The sequence below is a fragment of the Pleurodeles waltl genome, chromosome 1_2 (genome assembly GCF_031143425.1).
Source record: "Pleurodeles waltl isolate 20211129_DDA chromosome 1_2, aPleWal1.hap1.20221129, whole genome shotgun sequence".
In the NCBI taxonomy this organism is placed as follows: Eukaryota; Metazoa; Chordata; class Amphibia; order Caudata; family Salamandridae; genus Pleurodeles; species Pleurodeles waltl.
In genome coordinates this window covers 1,206,211,717-1,206,231,581 of record NC_090437.1, presented here as the reverse complement: position 1 = coordinate 1,206,231,581, position 19,865 = coordinate 1,206,211,717, and the positions used below count along the sequence as shown (strand labels likewise).

The following is a 19,865-nucleotide window of genomic DNA, read 5'->3' as shown; positions in this document are numbered from 1 at the left end:
ACTCAGAGGTAGGTGCAAGCATAATGGTCTTCAGGCTTCCCAGGCCCTGTGGGGTGTTGTGTGTGTTTGCGCCCGACGGACACAGGGTGTAGTTAGGCAAATTACACCAGACAGCTTAAGGCAGTGGTCGGTGGGCGATTTAGTGGTTTTCTTGATTCGTACTTCATGCTATTTATGGCATATGACACCCAGCAGCCCGGGGTCAATACCCCCTCGCTCCTGAAGCAGCAGGCCAACACACTAGACTAAAGGCAACAAGGCAGTCCCTCCTGGTGACAAGTGAGGTACAGCAGGCCAACACAGCAAACCAGAAGCTAAGGGGCAGTCCCTCCTAGCAGCACCAGTGCAGCAGACCAACACAACAGACCAGAAGCTAAGTGACAGTACCTCCAGGCAGCACAGTAGACAGTGTGCATCAGGCCAGCCCAGCAAGTGGCTAAGTGGCAGTCCCTCCTCGTAGCAGAGTCTACCCCGGACTCTGAAGTGAACTATCATGGTGGAATTTGGGGTTCAGCATTTATATTTTGGTGCCCAGGTTCTGAAAGGTTGAGGAAACTTCCAGATTTTCCTTTGAAGTCCTCAGGGTCCCTTCCCTGCTCTCCCCAGCACCAGACACTATGCAGGGGGTATGCTGCCCTTTGTACGAGAAGAGGCACAGCCCTATTCAGAGACAAGTGTTAGCCCATCCCACCCACCTGGCCCAGTAAGACCCATGTAAAGACGAGTGGTCAATCCTATTCTTCACTCTACAAATGGAGTTTATTAGGTGAACATACATATATTGAAGATACATGTGAAACGGGGCACAGAGCGACGATGAGCGCAGTCATCCGTTAGCATAGTATGGAATCCCCAGGCATCGCCCAGCTATGTCAGAGAATTCCATACCACGCACCAGCATTCTTACCCACATCATCACACTTCTTCCCCCTTATACAAAGATACAATAAGAATGTAACAATCTGAATAATTAAAAAGAGACATGCCTATGTGAAGTGAAACCAATAGAACGAATAAAGATAACGAATTTCTGAGTTTAGCCTAATAACTAACTGAACCAATCACAAAGATGATTGTGTTAATATCCTATTATTATTTACTTTTTTGTTTAAGCCAAAACATAGTCCTGAGATTTTGTGGGCCTGTGGCATTTTCTCATACTTCTTCTTCTCCCCACTTTTAATTGTTCAGCATGAACCTTATTCCCCCCTTGTTTAGCTTGATCCGAAGATTTGTAACCATGCTCCTCACACCCCGCAATTCTACGTTGAATATTGGGATCTAAAGCTAATCTTGTGATACCCCACCAACCACCGTCTGTTAGTCTTGCGGCATTCCTGCGTACCTCTAGAATCTGCTGAGGTTCTTTGAACTTTGACATATCTTTCTTGACCACTAAGGGATCCCTTGCTCTCACCCAATCGACCACCTGCAGAGTATTGTTACCATGAATCCCATTCAGTATTTTCCTGCCAACAATATCCGAATTGTGTCTGGTCATATTCCAAGCTTCCTTCAAGTTACTACCTTCATGAAACAACTCAATCATCCAAAAAGGACATAATTCTGTCATCGCAACTCTGCCTCTCATTAGTTCAAAAGGGCTTTTACCAGTGGCAATATGAGGTGTAGTACGATGAGACCAAACTAATTCCTTAATAGCTTGATCTACTGACATGTTGCTCATGAGAGCAGCTTGAATACACTCTATAAGCACACGATTAAAACGTTCCACAATGCCATTGCGTTGAGGATGATATAATGGGGCTCTTATATGTTTAATTCCACCCTTGCCTAGGAATTCACACATTTCCCCAGATACAAATTGAACCCCATTGTCTGTCAATATCTGTTCAGGGAAACCCTCACGACCGAAAACATCTCTTAAGCATCTAATGACACTTTGTGTAGTTGGGAACCTAACAGGTAAAACCTCCACCCATCTTGAAAGATGATCCACCATTACAATGAAATACCTCATGTCAGGTGGTAACACACGATAAGGCCCTAGAAAATCCAAACCAATTTTTTGCCAAGCTCTTGCTGGTGACGGAACAAAAGAATCGCCGGCCTCCTGAGTAATAAGTACCTTGTCACTTAAGCAGCACCAAGCGCAGTTTCTCAGGAGGAACGAGTTTATCACCACTAATAAGTTTGTCACCTTCAATAGATAATTCGTCTGACACCTTCCAAAAAGGTTGCAACTCAGATGGCAAACTCTTCTCCTTTGGCCAACCAACCTCAAACATACGCATTACACTGCATAGCAAATTATCATTCTTTAATGACTCAATCCAAGGCCCCTCCTCCTAAATATTGTCAAACTCAGTGATGCATGCTATAAAACACTCAATTTCTGTCTCCCACTCTAGTTCGTCATCCTCTCTGATAGGCAAACGAGAAACAGTCTGTCCTACTGTTTTTCCCACCAGGAATATACTCAACCGAGAAGTTGAATTCCAACAATTTCGCTGAAAGTCGGGCTATACGAGCAGTGGAGCGTTTAATTTTTTTTCCTGACAAAATTTCTACCAGAGGACGATGATGAGTTTTTAGGATAAAATGTCTATCCCAAAGATATTGCCTAAATTTTCTACACTCCATACGCAAGCTAAAAGTTCTTTTTCAATTACGGAATATTTCCATTCCACCACTCGCAAAGTTCTTGATGCAAAGCCAATGGTATTCTCCTTGCCATTGCCATCACTGGAAACTTGCGTTAAGACTGCACCTAAACCATACTCACACGCATCTACTGTAACTATTGTCTTACAACTTTCTGAAAAGGGTTGTAATGCTGGGGATTTAACGATGCTTTGTTTAATCTGTTCAAATGCCTCAATGCATTCCTCAGACCAAACAAATGCTTGTTTCTTATTAAGTAATGACCTAAGACAATCTGTGGCTTTGGCAAAATCCTTCAAACATTTTGCGTAAAATTCACACAACCCTAGAAAAGATAATAATTGCACTTTGCTCTCTGGTGCAGGAGCTTCAAGAATACTTTTTTACCAATCCTGGCTTGGGTTTGACCCCCTTTTCAGATAGAACATGACTGAGGTACTCAATTTCCCTAGTCTTAAAAATGCACTTGTCCTTCCTTAGGGTTACCCCTCTATCCTCCAAAGTTTTCGGGACTTCTTCTAAAATTTCGTTGTGTGCACTATCCGTGTCAGCAAAAATCAAGATGTCATCTTGGAATATCACCACATTGGAATTATTGGGAAACATATCAGTCATCGATCTTTGAAATACGGCAGCAGCGGACGCTAAACCAAATGGCAATCTGCAAAATTGGAAAGTCCCATCAGGAGTCACAAAGGCAGTAAGGTGTCTTGAATGAACATCTAATTCCACCTGGTGATAGGCCTATCTTAAGTCTAATAAGAAATAGTTTGAACACAGTTGGTATCACTGCTCTCAATAGTGACTGGTTTCTCCCTTCCCGGTTCGATGATTAATTTAAACTCAGCCTGGTGAATTAGCCCCAAGACACTGACACCTTTTCTAGCTACACAAACTGTGCCTTGAATGGTTTCACTAAAAATAGACAATGAAGTCCAAAAGTACCCAATCAAGTCAACCTTGCTGCCTTCAAAAGCCAGCATAGCAACATCAGGCGGAGAGAGAGTTTTTTCCCCCAGAACTCATTGAATTTTTCTAGTGAAAAAATTGTAATGCGAGCTCCTGTATCAACCAATAATTTAACCGTAATTCCTCCAATTGACACATCAAAGTCAGGATCTACTACTAACTTGTTGACCGTCGGAGTGTCTCTGACTACTAAAACAAATTTGTTGTCTTCATGTTGAACAGTTTCTTTGCTCCCTCTAGTACACAACGAACATTACTCTTCTTGGTGCTTCTACACACTTGTGAGAAATGTCCAAGTTTGTTACAACTCCTATACTGTTGATTGACAGAAGGACAGTTCTTAAAGGAGGAAATATGGTTCGCAGAACCACATCTAAAACACATAGTCTTGTGGTTGAACTTTGGCAACTAAGTATTTCTGGAGAATGAGATGGCCTCTTGTGTCCTTTCCGCACAAACTGATTTCCTGTTATCATTGTTCTGAGAGTTCAAAACTGCACCTGAAACAGAAATTATAGACAACGACAATTCCAATTGGTTTGCGTCCTCCAGTGAACATTCATTACTCTTTGCTATGTCAATAGCCTGATCTAGGGACGGGTCTTTGCATGTTAACAACTTTTCTTGGATCCTTTTAGAATAACACCTCGCTACTAATTGATCACATATGAGTTGAGAAGTAAATTTTTCAAATTCACATTTAGCAGCTAAAACCTTCAACGCTGTAATAAACAAATCTATACTTTCATTCGTATTCTGTGATCTCGTAAAAAATGTGTACCTATGTACTACAATATTTTTTGTTTTAGTAAAAGTTAGGTTACTGTTGTAGGCCTAAAGTCATGATTGAACTGCCACTATGGTGGATGGCACAATAGATGATGCAGTTCACTAGTGGCATTTACCTTCCAGGCCCTAGGTACCATAACCATAAACAATTGAACCATATTTAGAGGAAGACATAGGCACTTTACTATTGGTTAGGAGAGGCAAGGTGTACAGATGTCTAAAGCCAGGTAAACTATATATGGTCCAGTAAAAGGTTAAAAAAAAAATCCAGGGTATCTACACATAGAAACCATATTCCCTACAAGTAGCATCTATGCTTGCTCTGCCTTGTATTTGCATTGTCTAACGTTTCCTGAAAAGCATTCACAGTTAATTGTTGTCAAGACAATTTTAGGTAGCTTGCAGATTTTCTGCTCCTTTCCTACCCCTTGTGCCAAATAGTTTCTTTTGTTTTCACTTATGAGACCAGAGGTCGAAGTGGGCAGAATCGGAGGGGCATGACGTGCCGTTGATTGTTTTTTTTAATTTATAAAAAACAGTTTCTCTACTTTTTGTGAAAATACAACCGCTCTGGTTAATTCTGATAGTGTAAATGCTTCAGCTGAAGTGTCAGGCAGGGAGCCCCCTGTGCCATCAAACTAATGTCCTGTGCCATCAAACTAATGGCTGGCAGATAGAAACAAGTCTTGACCAGGTGCCTACTTCCTTGAAAGAAATGTAAACGTGAACAACTGGTTTCCCTGCTTATGTAAAGGGTGATTGGAAGTAGATTTAAAATATATATATATATATATATATATATATATATATATATATATAAATAATAGATATATAACCTATTGGCGGTCACCAGTTGGCAGTTCTAGTTAGGACCTGGTTTCCATAGGAAAAACATTTTTTGTTTTGCTAATACCTTTAGTGCCCTTTAATGAAGCTTCCAAAAATTGACAAAACTAGTTTGCCACTAATTTTAGCTGCTGTCTGGAATAGTTCAGGGTCACTGACCCACACCTGAAGGTTACAAAACATCTTTCTTGAAAACTTCTAAAATATCTATCCTTTGAGCTCAGACCCTGTGGAATAAATTAATTAAATATAAATTAAATGTAACTCAATACTATGTATCCAATTTCCTCACGGGATACACCAAGTTCTTGTCAGGAAAAAAAGTGTACTAAACTGTATTACAAATGGAGCCTAACAAGCTGGGCAGTGAAAGTGCTAATAATCGCAATAAAAACACGCCACTAGTTGGTAGTGACCAGATGAAGACAATTAAAAGCCGCTTGAAATGTCTACAAAGACCAGCATTTAACCGGCCTTGAACTGTGAATCCCTAAAATTAAGCAAGTCGCCTGCTGACTACGTTCGACCTGCCAGAGTAACCTACAAAAGCCCCCTTTGAATCAGGAACAACCAAACGCGGTTATCGTTCTCCTTCCCGAGCGTTACCGGTGGGACTCGTTATTGGCCACACTTTACCAACCCACTCACCTCAAATTCACGAAGAGCTCAAAAACCCGATTTTTGTTGACAAACTGCTTTCCAACCATTGACGTTTCCGGATGGCTGCTTGTCTGGTAATTTGGTTGCCATTCTATAAAGCAACTTTACGTCTACGAGGATTTAAAATATAAAATAAGTATGCATTAAAGGCTTATGATAAAAAAATAAGGCCTTAGGGGTTCTTCTTGAAAGTTATGCATGCGACCAGAGGGAAAGAACTGGTCACTTTGTGACAAAAATTAGATGAAATAAATTATGAAAAACAGTTAAATCCCCAAAATGCTCCCGTGACCTACTAAATACCTCACTCCAACTCTTCAAATTACACCTTCAACTCCTGTTTATTTACCACTCTGATCCGTGACAGATAACACCTCTCTGATCCGTGACAGGTAACGCCCCTTCAGTTGGTGACGGGTTAGCACATCTCGAATCATAACCCCTCTGCTTTCTATATAGACCGTTGCACAATCCCACTAGACGGTCAATGAAGGCAACCTTGCCCTGTAAACATTGGGGTGCAGAACGCCATCGAGTTTGGCGGCCGCCAACAAGCACCCCGCCTGCAGCCCCGCTCTCGGCACAGAGAAGCAGAGTCCCTAACCGCCCGGATCCTCCGTTCAAAGGGTTGGGAAACGTCAGAATGGGCGCGTGCCCGGCAGGCTACGTCATCAGATTCCACCAGAAAGCAGCTGAGTCTCGCGGTCTACGTGCCACCCCTTCTAACTGCTTGGGTGCGCGCGCTAGCGCTTCAGAGGTTTTTACGTTGCTTAGTCCGCGAGCCTGCCCGGTCACCTACAGCCTTTCTCCCCTACGTTCCACAGCCCAGCTCCAGGCAAACAAACCGTGCAGCGAGGCAGGTTTGAAAGCGCCGGTTGGCGCGCGCTCGCGGTCCCCGGCCAATCAGCGCGCTGGGTTTTTTGGCGCTGCTTGGAGCGGGAGGCGGGGCCGGGTCGTGGAGCCGCGGGTTTTGTTGCATTGGTTCTTGGTTATGGTAGAGCTGACCGTCCGTCTGCAACCCCAAAGATGAGCCGCGGACAGGTTAGTGTCTTAGAAGCGTGCCCCGCGGGGTCGCTGGGATGGTGCCGGACCTAGCCTCCTTATGGGGGTGAAGAAACGCGGGTGGAAGACTGAGGGCGAGCGGATTCAGACGAGGGGCTGGGTTCCAAATGGCAGGTTTTAGGACAAGGATGGTTGAGGGTTTTGTTGCGAGACCTTTGTTCGCGTGCCTTGTTGAGTATGTCTGCTCCGTTGTCCGGCGCTGGACCGGGGTGCCGCTGCGCTCACTGCCGCCTCCCCACGGTGGGAGGCCATGTTTGAGCGCGCTCAGCGGACGGGCATCTTCTGTACCGGAGTGCGTAGCCCATCGTCCACCTCCGGGCCGTGTCCCCTACAGGCGTGAGTTTCCGGCGTACCTGCACGCCGAGGGAGGTCGCTCTACCCACAAGCTGCTTTCACGCCCCTGCGCATCTTCCCTTTAACTCGCCGTTGTTTCCCCAACGGTAGTCCCGGTCACCTTTTCTACAGTCAGCCTCTCTGTCACATTTTCCTACACTTTTCTGTCACGTTTCCCAACCAGTCTCCTTGTTCCATTCTCCCAGTGTATTTTTCTGCCCTCCTCCCCCCCCCCCCCCGTCTCACCTTTTCCCACAGCCTGTCACATTTTCTGTCTCTTTTTCCCACAGTTAGTCATCTTTCACAAGTCTGTTTGTCCCTTTTCCCACAGCCTCTCTCGTTACCACCCCCCTCCTTAACCTCTGTCTCTCCGCCTCACCCGAACCACAGCAAAGCTAAACTGGAGCTACCTTCACATCCGATATCTGGGGCTACGGTGAAAGTTCTGACTCCAGTAGCTGGCAAAGACTACTGACATATTGGGCAGAGGTGGGGCATGTTGTCCACAGGTCATCACAAGTGCCGAGGCTCAGAGTGAAGAGTGTAGTGACATACGTAATAACTCTGTTTTGAAGGAATTTAATATACATGTCCGCTGGCCCTCCACTCCGTGACTGAAATCAACACTGTCCCAAAATCCTCCTGTTAACTTCCCTTTTGGACTTAAAACCGAGACACCCAGACAGAGAAACGACCTCACAAGCCTTGGGTATCAATTAGTCTTGATTTTGGAAGCTTACCCAATGGACATCATATGATGGTAATGATTGACGACTATTCTCGCTACCCAGAAGTAGAACAAGTCAGAACCCTGACAGCAGCCGAAGTGATCCCGAATCAACACTGTCCCAAAATCCTCCTGTTAACTTCCCTTTTATACTTAAAACCACCAACGCAACGTTGGTATGCAGGAAAAATTCACATTGAACGTGTGTAGTAAACCTACTAGAGATTATAGGTTAAAAAATAACAGAAAAGGTGAAGTAACCTCATGGAACTCCCTTGTTAAATGGTTTGGATGCAAACTGGTGATGTGGAACTCAAAACATCTGAAATCCTGTGCAAGAAACAATGCCACCGGTTTATTTAATGCAAGGTCCTGTGCTCTGCTTCTCCCAGGTGCCACAGGAGGAGCAGATTGCTGACTGTTGAACATAGTTGCTAAATCCGAGTGTCAGTGTGCTGGTATAGCCCACATCTACATCTTTGATAATCCAACAATACTCTTTGCACCCTTCTATGCCTAAAGCATAATTGTAGGGGGTCCAGGAGAGATAATTCAGTATATAATTGATGCTAGTGGATCACAGCGCTCTCTAACATGAGTAGGAAATGTAGTGGATAACACATTTCCAAAATGTAACTTTGGCAAAAACAAACTTGTTCTTGCAAGAACACAACATACTTGTTCACCTTACCAAACGTGTCTGTATTTAATGAATACCTACAGTGTTTCTCTTCACCTGTAATATATACCCACTTGTACCCAAAGGCCAGATATCTCTTTAGTGGTTAGGTCTTTCTTTATCCAAGACCTTTCTATTTTATTATACTTATGGGGGATTTAAGACCGCCATCTTCATTTGTTGGCCTGCTCCCAGTCACATTTTCTTCCGCCTGCTACAACATGGGGTAGTGGGTCAGTCTAATTGAGCAACTTCACTGTAAATAACGTTATTCCGCTCTTTCACAAGGAGTACATCTGTGTACAAAGTCGTTCCCTTTTTGCCAGCGACTGCTATGGCACTGGTTTTTTTTTATTTATTTTTTTAGACCAACATTTTTTTTTATGGGCCTAAAATTAGTGCTGTTATCATAATCCATGGATTTGTTTTTGCTTAATTATTATTGTTAAAGTAGGTTTCATAAATGCAGTTTTAACTTTATCAGGTACAGATTCAGCACTAAGTGAAATATTGACAAGTGCATTAATTTCTGAATAACAAGTTTACTTGCACCTTTAAAATGGATATTGCAAGGGAGAGCCAAATCCCTTACATTAAGAGGAGTGTTTCAAAATCTTTATTGGATAGGAGTGAGGAGCGACCAAGAGCGTGCTAAAACTGGCAACATAGTTGCCTTTTCAATTTGTGTGGGAAACCTATTTTGCGATCTTCTGGGTTTAATTCTTCTTTTATCAAAATAGTGGGTAAAAGCCTGCTGTATCAATGTAGTTAGTATTTGAGAGGAAGTAGTCGTGGCTTTTAGTGTATCTAACTAAAGTGATTGTAATAAGAAGTTAATGAATGGCTAGTCTTGTTTTGATTTTTTAATGTTTATGTTAGTCTTCTCTTGTTTGCAGCTGTATTAGTCTGAAACACCTGGATTTGAAGGATTTGGCCCAAAATAAAGATCACTTAACCTATTTCAGAAGTATACCTCAAAATGAAACCAGTCCCCCAGATTTTGGGAAACTCAGCCCTCAAAATCCAGCATACTGAAGTCAGCCGTGATTGTTCGGTGTACCTGAGCAAAGCACACATTTCTGCCACCTTGAATGATAGTGTCATACAAAAATTGAGCCCCCCAGATACACTGCCGTTTATTCAAGTTGAGAAGTTAAAAGATCTTACAACTTGTGTTCTTAATGGAGAGTCGGGTGCTGAAGAAGCCAAAGTACGTTTTGAGGCTCCAGAAATAAAGCCAATTGGAACTCCACCTAGTACCACCCCGGTTAAGAATGGTTCACCAGAGATCAAGCTGAAAATCACCAAAACTTACATGAACGGGAAGCCTCTTTTTGAGTCATCAATATGTGGAGACAACGAATCGGATATCCAGCAGTTGGAAGAAGCTGTAATGCCGGCAAAGGAAAGACGGAGCAGGAAAAGAAGTATACAATATGACTCCATGTTGGATGATTGTCTCATTGAATCAACGTTGGCATCAAAACTGTCCAGTGTTGCTGAAGAGGTATGGTTACTATAACATACATTAAGGTAATTTGTAACGTATTGCACTCCTGCTCTGTAGGCTGCTGTTGATGATACCTTAACACGCCCATGCATGTTATCCATTCTTCTCAAGTGAGCCTTTGATTTATTAGTAGATTGAATAAATAAAAAACCTTAACTGCTTAAACCAGTGGAATCCACCTATAAAAGCATGCACTCTGATATTTCATCTGCTGAAAAAAGGGCTTTGTGTATTTTTATTTTTTTATTTTTTATTTAAATCCCTTTTCTATTTTGCAAACAGTATATCTTCAGAGGCCAATTTGGACACTATTGTAACGCCATTACTGTTAGGATCTCTGCACCCATCAGCAGCAAATATGTTTCCTAGTGTTTGACTGAGCCATTTTAAGATCTTCTCCAGCATCTTTGGGGCATAGAAGCAGGATGCAGTGACAGTGTTGACTTGTGCAGTCATATCCAGCCTGGTTCTGAGGTTCCTGTGGTGGGCGTGGGTCTAATTTCTGCAGGTCACCAGTTGAAGTCCCATGGTGAAGAGGAAGTGACTAGGATAACAGCTTCTGTTCTGTTTAGGAGCTGAGAGCAATGGAGAGCAGGTAGTTGGATGGCAATCTCACGTAGGTACCCGTGGAGGAAGAGGCGAGACCGCGTCAAATGCTGCAGAGGGGTCTCCTTGTGTAGATGTCTGTAGCAGTGATGAGTGCTGTTTCTGTACTGTGGTTGCTGAATTCAGACTGCATGGTGTCAAGCTGGTGGTTGGTGAGACGTCAGTTGATTACTTTCTCTAAGACCTTTGGGCATGGTAGAAGGGAGCTTGGTCTGTAGCCGGAAAGCGTGGCTGGGTCAACCAGTGGTTTCTTTAGCAAGTGCATGACATGGCATACTTCCAAGTGTCTGGTAATGTGGCTGAGTCGACCAGGATTTGTGTTAGTGCACCGCTGATCAGTAGGAGTTGCTTGGTGAAGGTGTAGCAAGATTAAGGTCGGATGGGAGCCCTGGAGTGGAGGATTGTCATAGTAGCAACAGTTTTGACCATGGTGATGGTGGGCCATGTGGTCAGGGTTCATTCTTCGCTCATGAGGGGAAGTTGAGGTGAAGTGGTGATTGGGGCCACTTGAGGGTCGAAGTTCCCGTATATGGGTTTTGTTGCATAAGAATTCGGAGAGCTTGTTACAAAAGTTTTGAGACAGGGTGATGTTGCTGCGAGTGGAGCAACGGTATCGTTGATGGTAAAGATTTCCTTACTGCTGGTAGAATCGGCGTTTATGCAGTCTGCAAAAGCTGACGTTCAATATTTCCTGGTGGTAGCATCTTAGGGCGGATTTGACAATGTTTTTATCTGTGGTGTCTTGACTTGTTCTCCATTTGTGATTCAATTGCTTCCACTGCTGTTTGGTCAGTCTGAAATGGTGTTCCTAGTGTTTTTGCCCTGAGCGGTGCCCTTAGGGCAGAACTTTAAACAGTTCTAAATTGCTAGTTTTCAACCCTTTCTTAAAATACTTAGGACATTTTATAACGTTCCCTAAAATACTTCAGTACTGGAGTTGGAATAGTAAATTAGCCCCTGGAATATTCTGGGGAAGGTACCTTTTTCCCAAACATTCTAGGACCGGAGTTAAAATAGTAAATTGAATCACCTAATGTCTGCCACACTCACTTGCCCTAAGGGCACAGTTAAAGGTTCTGAGCTGACCCAAATTGTCTGATATGTTGTTATTTAATGTTTTGTGTAAGCGAAACTCTTCCCCTTCCACCCTACCCCCCCCCCCCCCCCCCCCCAATCTCCTCCCTTAATATCCACCCCTCTACATGGGCGTATTCCAGGATCTCCGTCTCACTCTGCCTGTCAGCCGGACAGGCATGTTGTAATTGAGCGTATTTCAGGTATTGTTGGGTGTCGTGGTATTCCTTTAGAACAGAGGAGAAGGGCATTTATGTCCCTGTTTGCTAAGAGATTCCCAATAGTATAGATAGCAATGTTATCCCAAACTCAGACTCCCATGTTATTTCACCAAGCCACATTCCCCTCCAGAGGGCAATCTCCCTGTTGTATTTGTTGCCTTATGCCAAGGCCACCTGAGTCACTGGTGGTAGTCGCTGAGCCCATTGCCCTCCTTAGAGGTAGTGTAAATGTGAACTGGACTCCAACGTAGCCTGTTCTAATCTAAAAGTAAATTATCACGTGGCTCAAAAATCCAGTCATTGATGGTTCTTAGGTTGGCAGTCCAATAGTATGCCTGTACATCGGGGAGAGCGATCTCACCATTGTACGGGTTGCGCTGCAATGTTCTGAGTGACCTTCAATCCCAGATCAGAGACCTCCCTTCTCCCTCTGATTTGGTGAACACAGACTGCGGGACCTGATAATAGGTGTTCTGAAGCATGTATTGCAATTTTGAGAGCATAATCATTTCAAAGAGGGGTGCCCATCCCATCATGGAAAGGGGGAGCCCCGTCCATCGTGCAAAGTCAAGTGGTGCTGAGGTGCTGATGGACTTCCTGCAGCCCTGAACATTATAAAAAAAAATAGGCTTGGTTATATCTATCCCTATTCTAGGAGCATCACCCAGCTTCAAAACATAAAAATGAAAGCCCTTGCAGGGGAGTATGGGACGTTCTTTCAAAGGAGCAGTGAACAATAAATGAGTGGCCCTTGATGTTGATTTTTATTTATTTATTTATTACTGTTTAAAAAAAGCCAACCTAGGACACCCATATCTTATTTTCTATAAAGAGAGGGGAGCATGTGTTGCCCCACTCTGACCCACTATCAGCCCTGGGGACCCTGTGTCCCAGGGCCAGTACTGCCACTGGTGGGTGCCCCATTGCACACCCAGGGCACCCACAAAACATTGCATTGGGAGAGGCAGGTATAACCCTGCATACCCAGCAAACTCCGCCACCCAGCTCCATACTAGATGGCAGGAGCTGGCACCTTTTCCTTGCTCCCGCCCTGTGGGTGCAGCTCAATCAATTCCACAGGGGGAATTGGATTACCGGGGCAGTTATGGTCACCCGTCCCCTTATTTAAAAATATTGAGCCATGAGAATTGGATCCCAGTGACCCAGTGGTGCTATGGGAGAGGAGGGCTTTATGTCCCCATTCCCTCTATTTGCTAAGTAGCTCCAGTGAATGAGGTCCCAGTGACAAAGACTAGCTCAAGGAAGCAGTGCTCACCACTTATGGCCCTCTCCTGAAAATTTTAAATGAGGAGACCCTGGGCACACCCCTGGGAATCTATTTTTATTATAATTTAAGCAATGAAGTGCCCCCTTTATATTTATTTATTTATTTATTTATATATATATATTTTTTAAATAACTCGGGAGAAGGGATTAAGTCCACAAATCATGTATTGGCTTCCTGTAACATTAAGAACAATCTGAGCTCTCGATGGAGGGTATTTGCACGTGGGGAAAAAAAAGCACCCCCAGCCAATCACAACTCTTATTTTTAAACTAGATTTGAGGGACTTGCTTGAAGTCCCTCGTACCCAACCTTCCAGATAAACACATACATTTGGAGCTTAATATCTACAAATCTACTGAACATATTTACACCAAATCACAAAAAGCACACATTCTGAACCAGGATCTTGCTTCCTGTCTGATTTGGTGTAATTGCATTCAGCAGTGTTTGCGATATGGCTTTCCAAAAGGGTCTGTTGAAAGTGCTTAGAGAGTTTGCATTTTGAGACCCGCCCCTCCTACTTTTTTCCTGTTTCCTCACATTTTCTAAATCAAAAATATGGTTGCCATGATGGACTAGTTGAAATTTACAACATAACATAGGCTCCAGTGGGTAATATATTACCTATTTTTGTACAGGAGATCATAAACGTATGCAAGTGTCATTATTGCACAATCATACCTCTTATACTGCGTTTATACATATTCCAGATTGTATAAAATCATTTTTATGATTGCATGTACAAGTCTACTTGACCCTTTGCAGGAGATCAGCATCAACGTTATCTTGTGTGGAGGAGAGCCTAATTAAAGCTCCATGGCTTGCTCGCCGTACAGCACCCCGTACGCAGACTGATTAAACCATCAAATAGGCGGTTACCAACAATGCCTTCCCCAACGCCCTGCCCTCCAATGGCACAATACCACCTATGTCCATAACATACAATATGAATTTGTAATGACTTCATATGGCATTGTGTGTTATAACAGTTCTGTCCTTGTGCGCTATAGATGTACTATGCATGGTTGGTTTTACTTTACTCATACTATGGATTGAGCCCAAGTGGGCTTACGGAACACTGCATTGGGCAGCTAAATAAACCTTAATAGCACAACCTCATGTGATCAATGCATAGTGCAGATGCTTGACTCTTTAGTTAGGAAGTTTTCTTGACTGTGGGGTTTAGGGGTGGGATAGATTGGAATTTGGAACCTAGACACAGTAAGCGACTCAGTAACATTAAGGTCAAGTCAGTGGGATAACAGCAAAAAAGAACGTAACATTTATTTACAGGAATGCAAACGACGTGGTTAAATATAATTTGCATCCCAAAAACATAATAGGTGTGGGCAGCTTCTAGGTTTGAGATATGAACTTGAATGTATTTATGGTTCCTTTGTGAGTTTTCAGTAACTGGCCATATGATCAGAGTGTTTCTTTGGAGCTGCATTCGGCTGAACATAGGTCTTTTGGGCTCTGTCTCAGAAGGACTTTCAAGGGAGGCAGTTTTGTGATAGGAATATGTAGAACACTAACTTTAATCTAGTCCATGTAATGGTTCAACCCTTGTACAGCTACTTTTGCAAATTTGAACTGTTAAATATCAGAACTAAAAAAAGAAATGCAAAATGTTTGGGCTTCTTAGTTTTTTGTTTTCTCTTGAAATAACTTTGTTTTGAGATTCCTGATGTAAGCATGAATATGCAGCAACTGTAAAAACACTTTCACCACAAAAAGTTGCCTGCATTGTTTTTCCTACTGTTGGCCCAAGCAGTCTTCATAATCCATTAGTTAGAGTTTTTAAAAAGGTGAGAATTTCACATCGGTTAGTGTTGTAATATGACAATAATGGGTGAGTGGTTAGTTGTTTACATCATAGGAGCAAGGTTAAGCCAAGATTTTTACTTAAAGAAGGCTTGAATTTAATTTTATTTTCCGCCTTCACTTGTTGCTGGATACATCTGTCCAACGAAGGCCTGTTATTAATTTAGTTTTGCTTTTGGTGCCACATTTGGCTTTTTAACTGTTCTTTTGCCAAACTCTTGGCATTGAATGATGCAATTGCCCAATATATATATATTTTTTTAATTATTATTTTCACTCATTTAAAATAAAAACTGATATGGAATCAGCCATTGTCAACCTTGTCACAAATGAGGCATATGTATACATGTGATGCAAATCAATACATCAGTAAAATTATGTCCATATTGCATATTGTTGTGTACCAAGTGTAAAATCATACTGCCGCCCTGGAAACTTTCACCAGGAGTCCACACTCCTGAATGAAACCGGGTCATTCATTTTTAGTGTCTTCAGACCCTTCCCCGTCTGTTGAGAAGCATAAACATGAGCCCTCTGCACCATGAATTTGGCTAAGAGTCCTGCGCGCACATCTAGATCTTCCTCAGCCCTGACATCACACTTGGATTGTTTCAAAGATATTTACCGGACACTACGTGTGCATCCAGATCCGCAACCCACTGCTCCACAATCTGTCCCTGCTTGACTCATCCGTGTGATTGCTAACTGCTGCATAGCCAAAAGCAGCATCAAATGTAGGAGTTTAAAAGCCTTTTTCTGTTTCTGGCCCCTATGCCGGCAGATGTCCCCCAACAGGTACACTGCAGGGTCCGTGTCAACAGACATCAGCACCACACCGCCAGTTGATACAATACCAGGGCTCGAAAAATCATAAAAATGTTATTAGACCTGCAGGTCTAGTAACTTAAATAATCTACTCGACCTCATGACCTGTAATCGGGTCTCAAATTGTGTGATCTTTGGCAAATAGTTTAGAGTCGCCTTTTTCTTAATTCTCACATATGATTGCACCTTCAAATATGTGAGCTCAGCATTTCAGCAGTACAAAAAACCTTTTTTTTAAATTTTTTTAAAATTATTATTAAGAAGAGTAAAGTTTGATGCATGCATCACAAGAATCTAGCCCACAGACCCATGAGGTCTAGTCCATGTGACATAGGACTTCTTTTAGTTTACTAACAACATTGCCATCAGGGCAGGAGTGTTTAATTTTAATCAATAGATTACTAATCCATGATGTGCTATCATAGTGTCATCTACACACTAACTTTCCAAGAAATGTCCAAAAACCTCTCCACCAACTTGCAGCTTACTGATAAAACTATATAGTGTATTAACAATCTGTGAAAATGTGTGTTTCAGAAAACATATCCTTTGCACATGAACACGTAAAATATTCTGATTTGTTTTCATCCTATAAATTTTTTTTTTCATCACACAAATATAAAAAAGGCTTTCACAACGACTGAAATATATTTTGAACTGTTTGCACAGTTGGCTTAGTAATTTAAATGTTGTGTGTTAGGGAAAAACAGACACCCTATATCCTCTTATTTTACATTCCAAGCAGCAGGTCACACAGTTCACCTGACAAAGTCCTGGAACTCTGCAGTCCGAAGGAAAATTAATTGCAAGAAAAACTGACTTTTGACCTCTGTCTGTGAACAAAGATCAAATGTGACATAAGAACAAGATTTAAAGGCATTGTTTATTGCCCCTCCACTTTTCAACTAAGCGGAACACCTGTTCAGTGTCAACTTGCCAGAATGGACCAGTGAGTAAGTATTAAAAATAGCTCCACCTGATCAATTAAGACTTGCAAATGCGAGTGGTCGAGTGGATTTTTCAAGCCCTGAAAACTTGCAGCCAATAGGCACACCTCAGGGCGGTCCCACGCTAAATGCAGGCTTCACAGATGCACGACACCTGGGACAGCCAAGAGGCTTACTAGGGCCTATTTAATGGAGAATCACAGATGTGATGTATGTGCGGTCCAAAAACATTTAAATGAATAAGCTTGAATCTAGTGTTACTTGATACAGATTTTACTAAGGAACACATTCTCATCCACTGGGCATCATCATCAATTTGCACCTTTAGATCTCCATGCCAAGCCTTCCAAACCCTCCCATCCAGACCAAGACATCCACCGATTCCTATGGCACAAGGAAGACCCATTAATCCTAAAATACGAAGTCCATAGCGAAGGGTGCTCTCCTCAGGACTGCTCAAACTGTGGGCTTCCATAAAAAAGCAGTGGACCACACAATGTACGGAGCCGATGCCGCACTCAGCCCTCTGGCATCAGGAATTGCGGAAGGTACGCGAGCCTCAGCATGCCTTTCAACTGCGATCCTTTCTTCCTTCTTCCTTTCCACCCTCCCTCTCATGCTGGATCTTGGAGGCCAGGTAATATTGTTTCAGGTTAGGGACTGCTAATGCCCCATGCACTTGACACCTAACGCCAATTCCCCACCCCCCACCTACAGGCTGATACTGGAACTCCCTTGCTACTCTGCCCTGTTCTCTCGGCCAAATTAATGAGGGAATACAACCTCTGAAACACCATTTGGGATAAAATATCAAAGGCTTGCTGGATAGAATATAGACATCTGAGTAGGAACACCATCTTTGAGATGGTCACTGGGCCCAAGAGCGAAAAAGGAGTGAATTCCAAAACCAGACAGAGAAACGAAGGCCCTGCATGACTCTTCCATTATATTACAGGTGCTTCTGCGGTGTGTGGCCCACCATTACCCCTAAGTACCAGATTTTGTTTGCATGTCACCGTAGACCGGCGTGTATGGGCAGCAGAGCGGTCGTTTCACAAGTGATCAAGGACCCCATTGGGAACACCATTGACTTACTGCGATTTATCCTAAGACCTGACAATTCCCTGAATGCAGTCAGATAAGTTAAGATAGGACCTCCAACACTCGCATGATGTAGTGCCAGTCGACTTTATCAAAAACGTTATCGTTATCTGTGGAGACCACTGCCAGCTCCTCCTCTCTACTCTCCACTCCATGTAGGATATGCATGAGCTGCCTCAAATTCATAGTGGTACTGCGGCCGGGTATAAAACTACATTGGTCGTTGGGAATTAATTGCTTAATCACAGGGCGCAGTCTAAGAGCAAGAGCTTAGCAAAGTATTTTAGTATCTGTATTGATCATGGTGAATGGCCTGTAAGCCAAACTGGGGTGCCGTGGTGGGTAGAAAAGCAATGGATTAAACCCAGATCTATGTGCCTGGGTTAGGGGGGAGTGGGTGTATGTTTGAATTGCTCAGCATTCCATCTGTCATCTGTTCTTTTTTTTTTTTTTTTTTTTTTCTTTCCCCCAGAAGTATCTTAGAACAGAGGTGCTGTAGTTCCTACCATGCAGACTGATTGACACACATCTGGTCATGGTTAAAGCAGCATATTTGATGCTGTCGGTGCATTCTCTTGCATCACCTAGTCATAGTTATACCAATCTACAAAATTCCCAGCCAGCAAACAGTACATCTATAATAGGTGTATGTGGATTACATGCTGGTATCCCATATAGGAGATCTAACTCAAACCATCACTTGACTTGTGCAGATAATCTGTGAGGAGGCGCCAAATGTATTGTAGTCTAGTTGTTTCTGGTCCTAAGGTGCCATAGTGCTTGACGTTGGTGTGATAGCAACATCATTTAGCCATTCTTTGACTCTTGTTCCGGAGCTATGCAACAGTAGCACTACTCTGCAAAAACATTGCAGTAAGTTGCTGCATTGAGGCAGGAAGATCGCAATCAGTCTAGCAAGGCCCCCTAGGTAGTCGCATGTTTTCCATTTTCTCTGGCCAGTGACGTCAAGTATATCCAGCCCTTCTCTCCAATAAGTGTGTAATGTAGAACAGGCCGGTGCAAGATGAAGTCTTCTTTTGGCAAGCAGAGACTGTGACACTTGTGACTACTCAAGGGATCACATCTATGTATTTCTGCTGGTGCATAACATTATGAATGTACATTTTTAAAGTGAATCAGATGGTCTGTATTAAAGCAAAACCACTACTGTCTAAGTACAGCAATATTGCCAGCACACCTCTTTAATCTCCCTTTCTAGGTCTTTCCCAACTTCCTTTGACTGACTTTTGGATATCTATTCACAAATTGGAGGTCATGCCATATAAATTGGCAGCCCATCTTATGTTTTACTAAGCTGTGTGAGGAACTCTGCTGGATAATATAGGAATTGGTTCTGCAGTGTGTGGTGTAATCGAAAGTGGACGTGTATGTCTTAGTGGTTGACTTTCCCTGTGCTTTTGAACAGTTTCAAGTGCAGATTCTCCATCCCTGTACGGATGGCCAATGTTAGAACTTGCTACCACATTAGTAAGTATAGAACATTGGCTGTCCCATATTTTTCATTTGCTCATCCGACGCACGGTTAGTGGAGGCAGCAGATACATACACTCTCTGTGTGGCATTGTTTCTGCCAGACATATCTGCAGAGTGTTTGTCGATGAGATCTCTGTCAGTGTGGATTAAAGATGAGGTAGGTATGTGCCAGTCAGAACACCATCAAAGTGATAATTGTATCTCACCAAGCCTTGTAATGTCATTTAGTGGAAGTATTTAAGATGCGTTCCATTCAATACAAATCTCAAGTTACTTACCATATTT

At 42.9% G+C, this 19,865-nt stretch overlaps 1 protein-coding gene and 1 long non-coding RNA gene across 2 annotated transcripts in view; one reads left to right on the top strand and one right to left on the bottom strand.

The window, feature by feature from the left end:
• Nucleotides 1-765: 765 nt before the first annotated feature.
• Nucleotides 766-6,711, bottom strand: LOC138249777 (uncharacterized). Its single transcript, XR_011194842.1, has 3 exons — nt 6,655-6,711; nt 5,878-5,999; nt 766-4,094 (listed from the first exon to the last, which is right to left on the bottom strand). It is a non-coding gene; the product is annotated as an uncharacterized lncRNA (long non-coding RNA).
• Nucleotides 6,712-6,818: 107 nt separating this feature from the next.
• NSD2 (nuclear receptor binding SET domain protein 2) overlaps nt 6,819-19,865 on the top strand; it is a 504,567-nt gene continuing 491,520 nt past the window's right edge. Inside the window, exons 1-2 of the mRNA XM_069203845.1 lie at nt 6,819-6,930; nt 9,587-10,197. Of these exons, the coding sequence (XP_069059946.1) occupies nt 9,670-10,197 (528 nt within the window). The 5' untranslated portion in view covers nt 6,819-6,930; nt 9,587-9,669. The remainder of the gene's footprint in view (nt 6,931-9,586; nt 10,198-19,865) is intronic.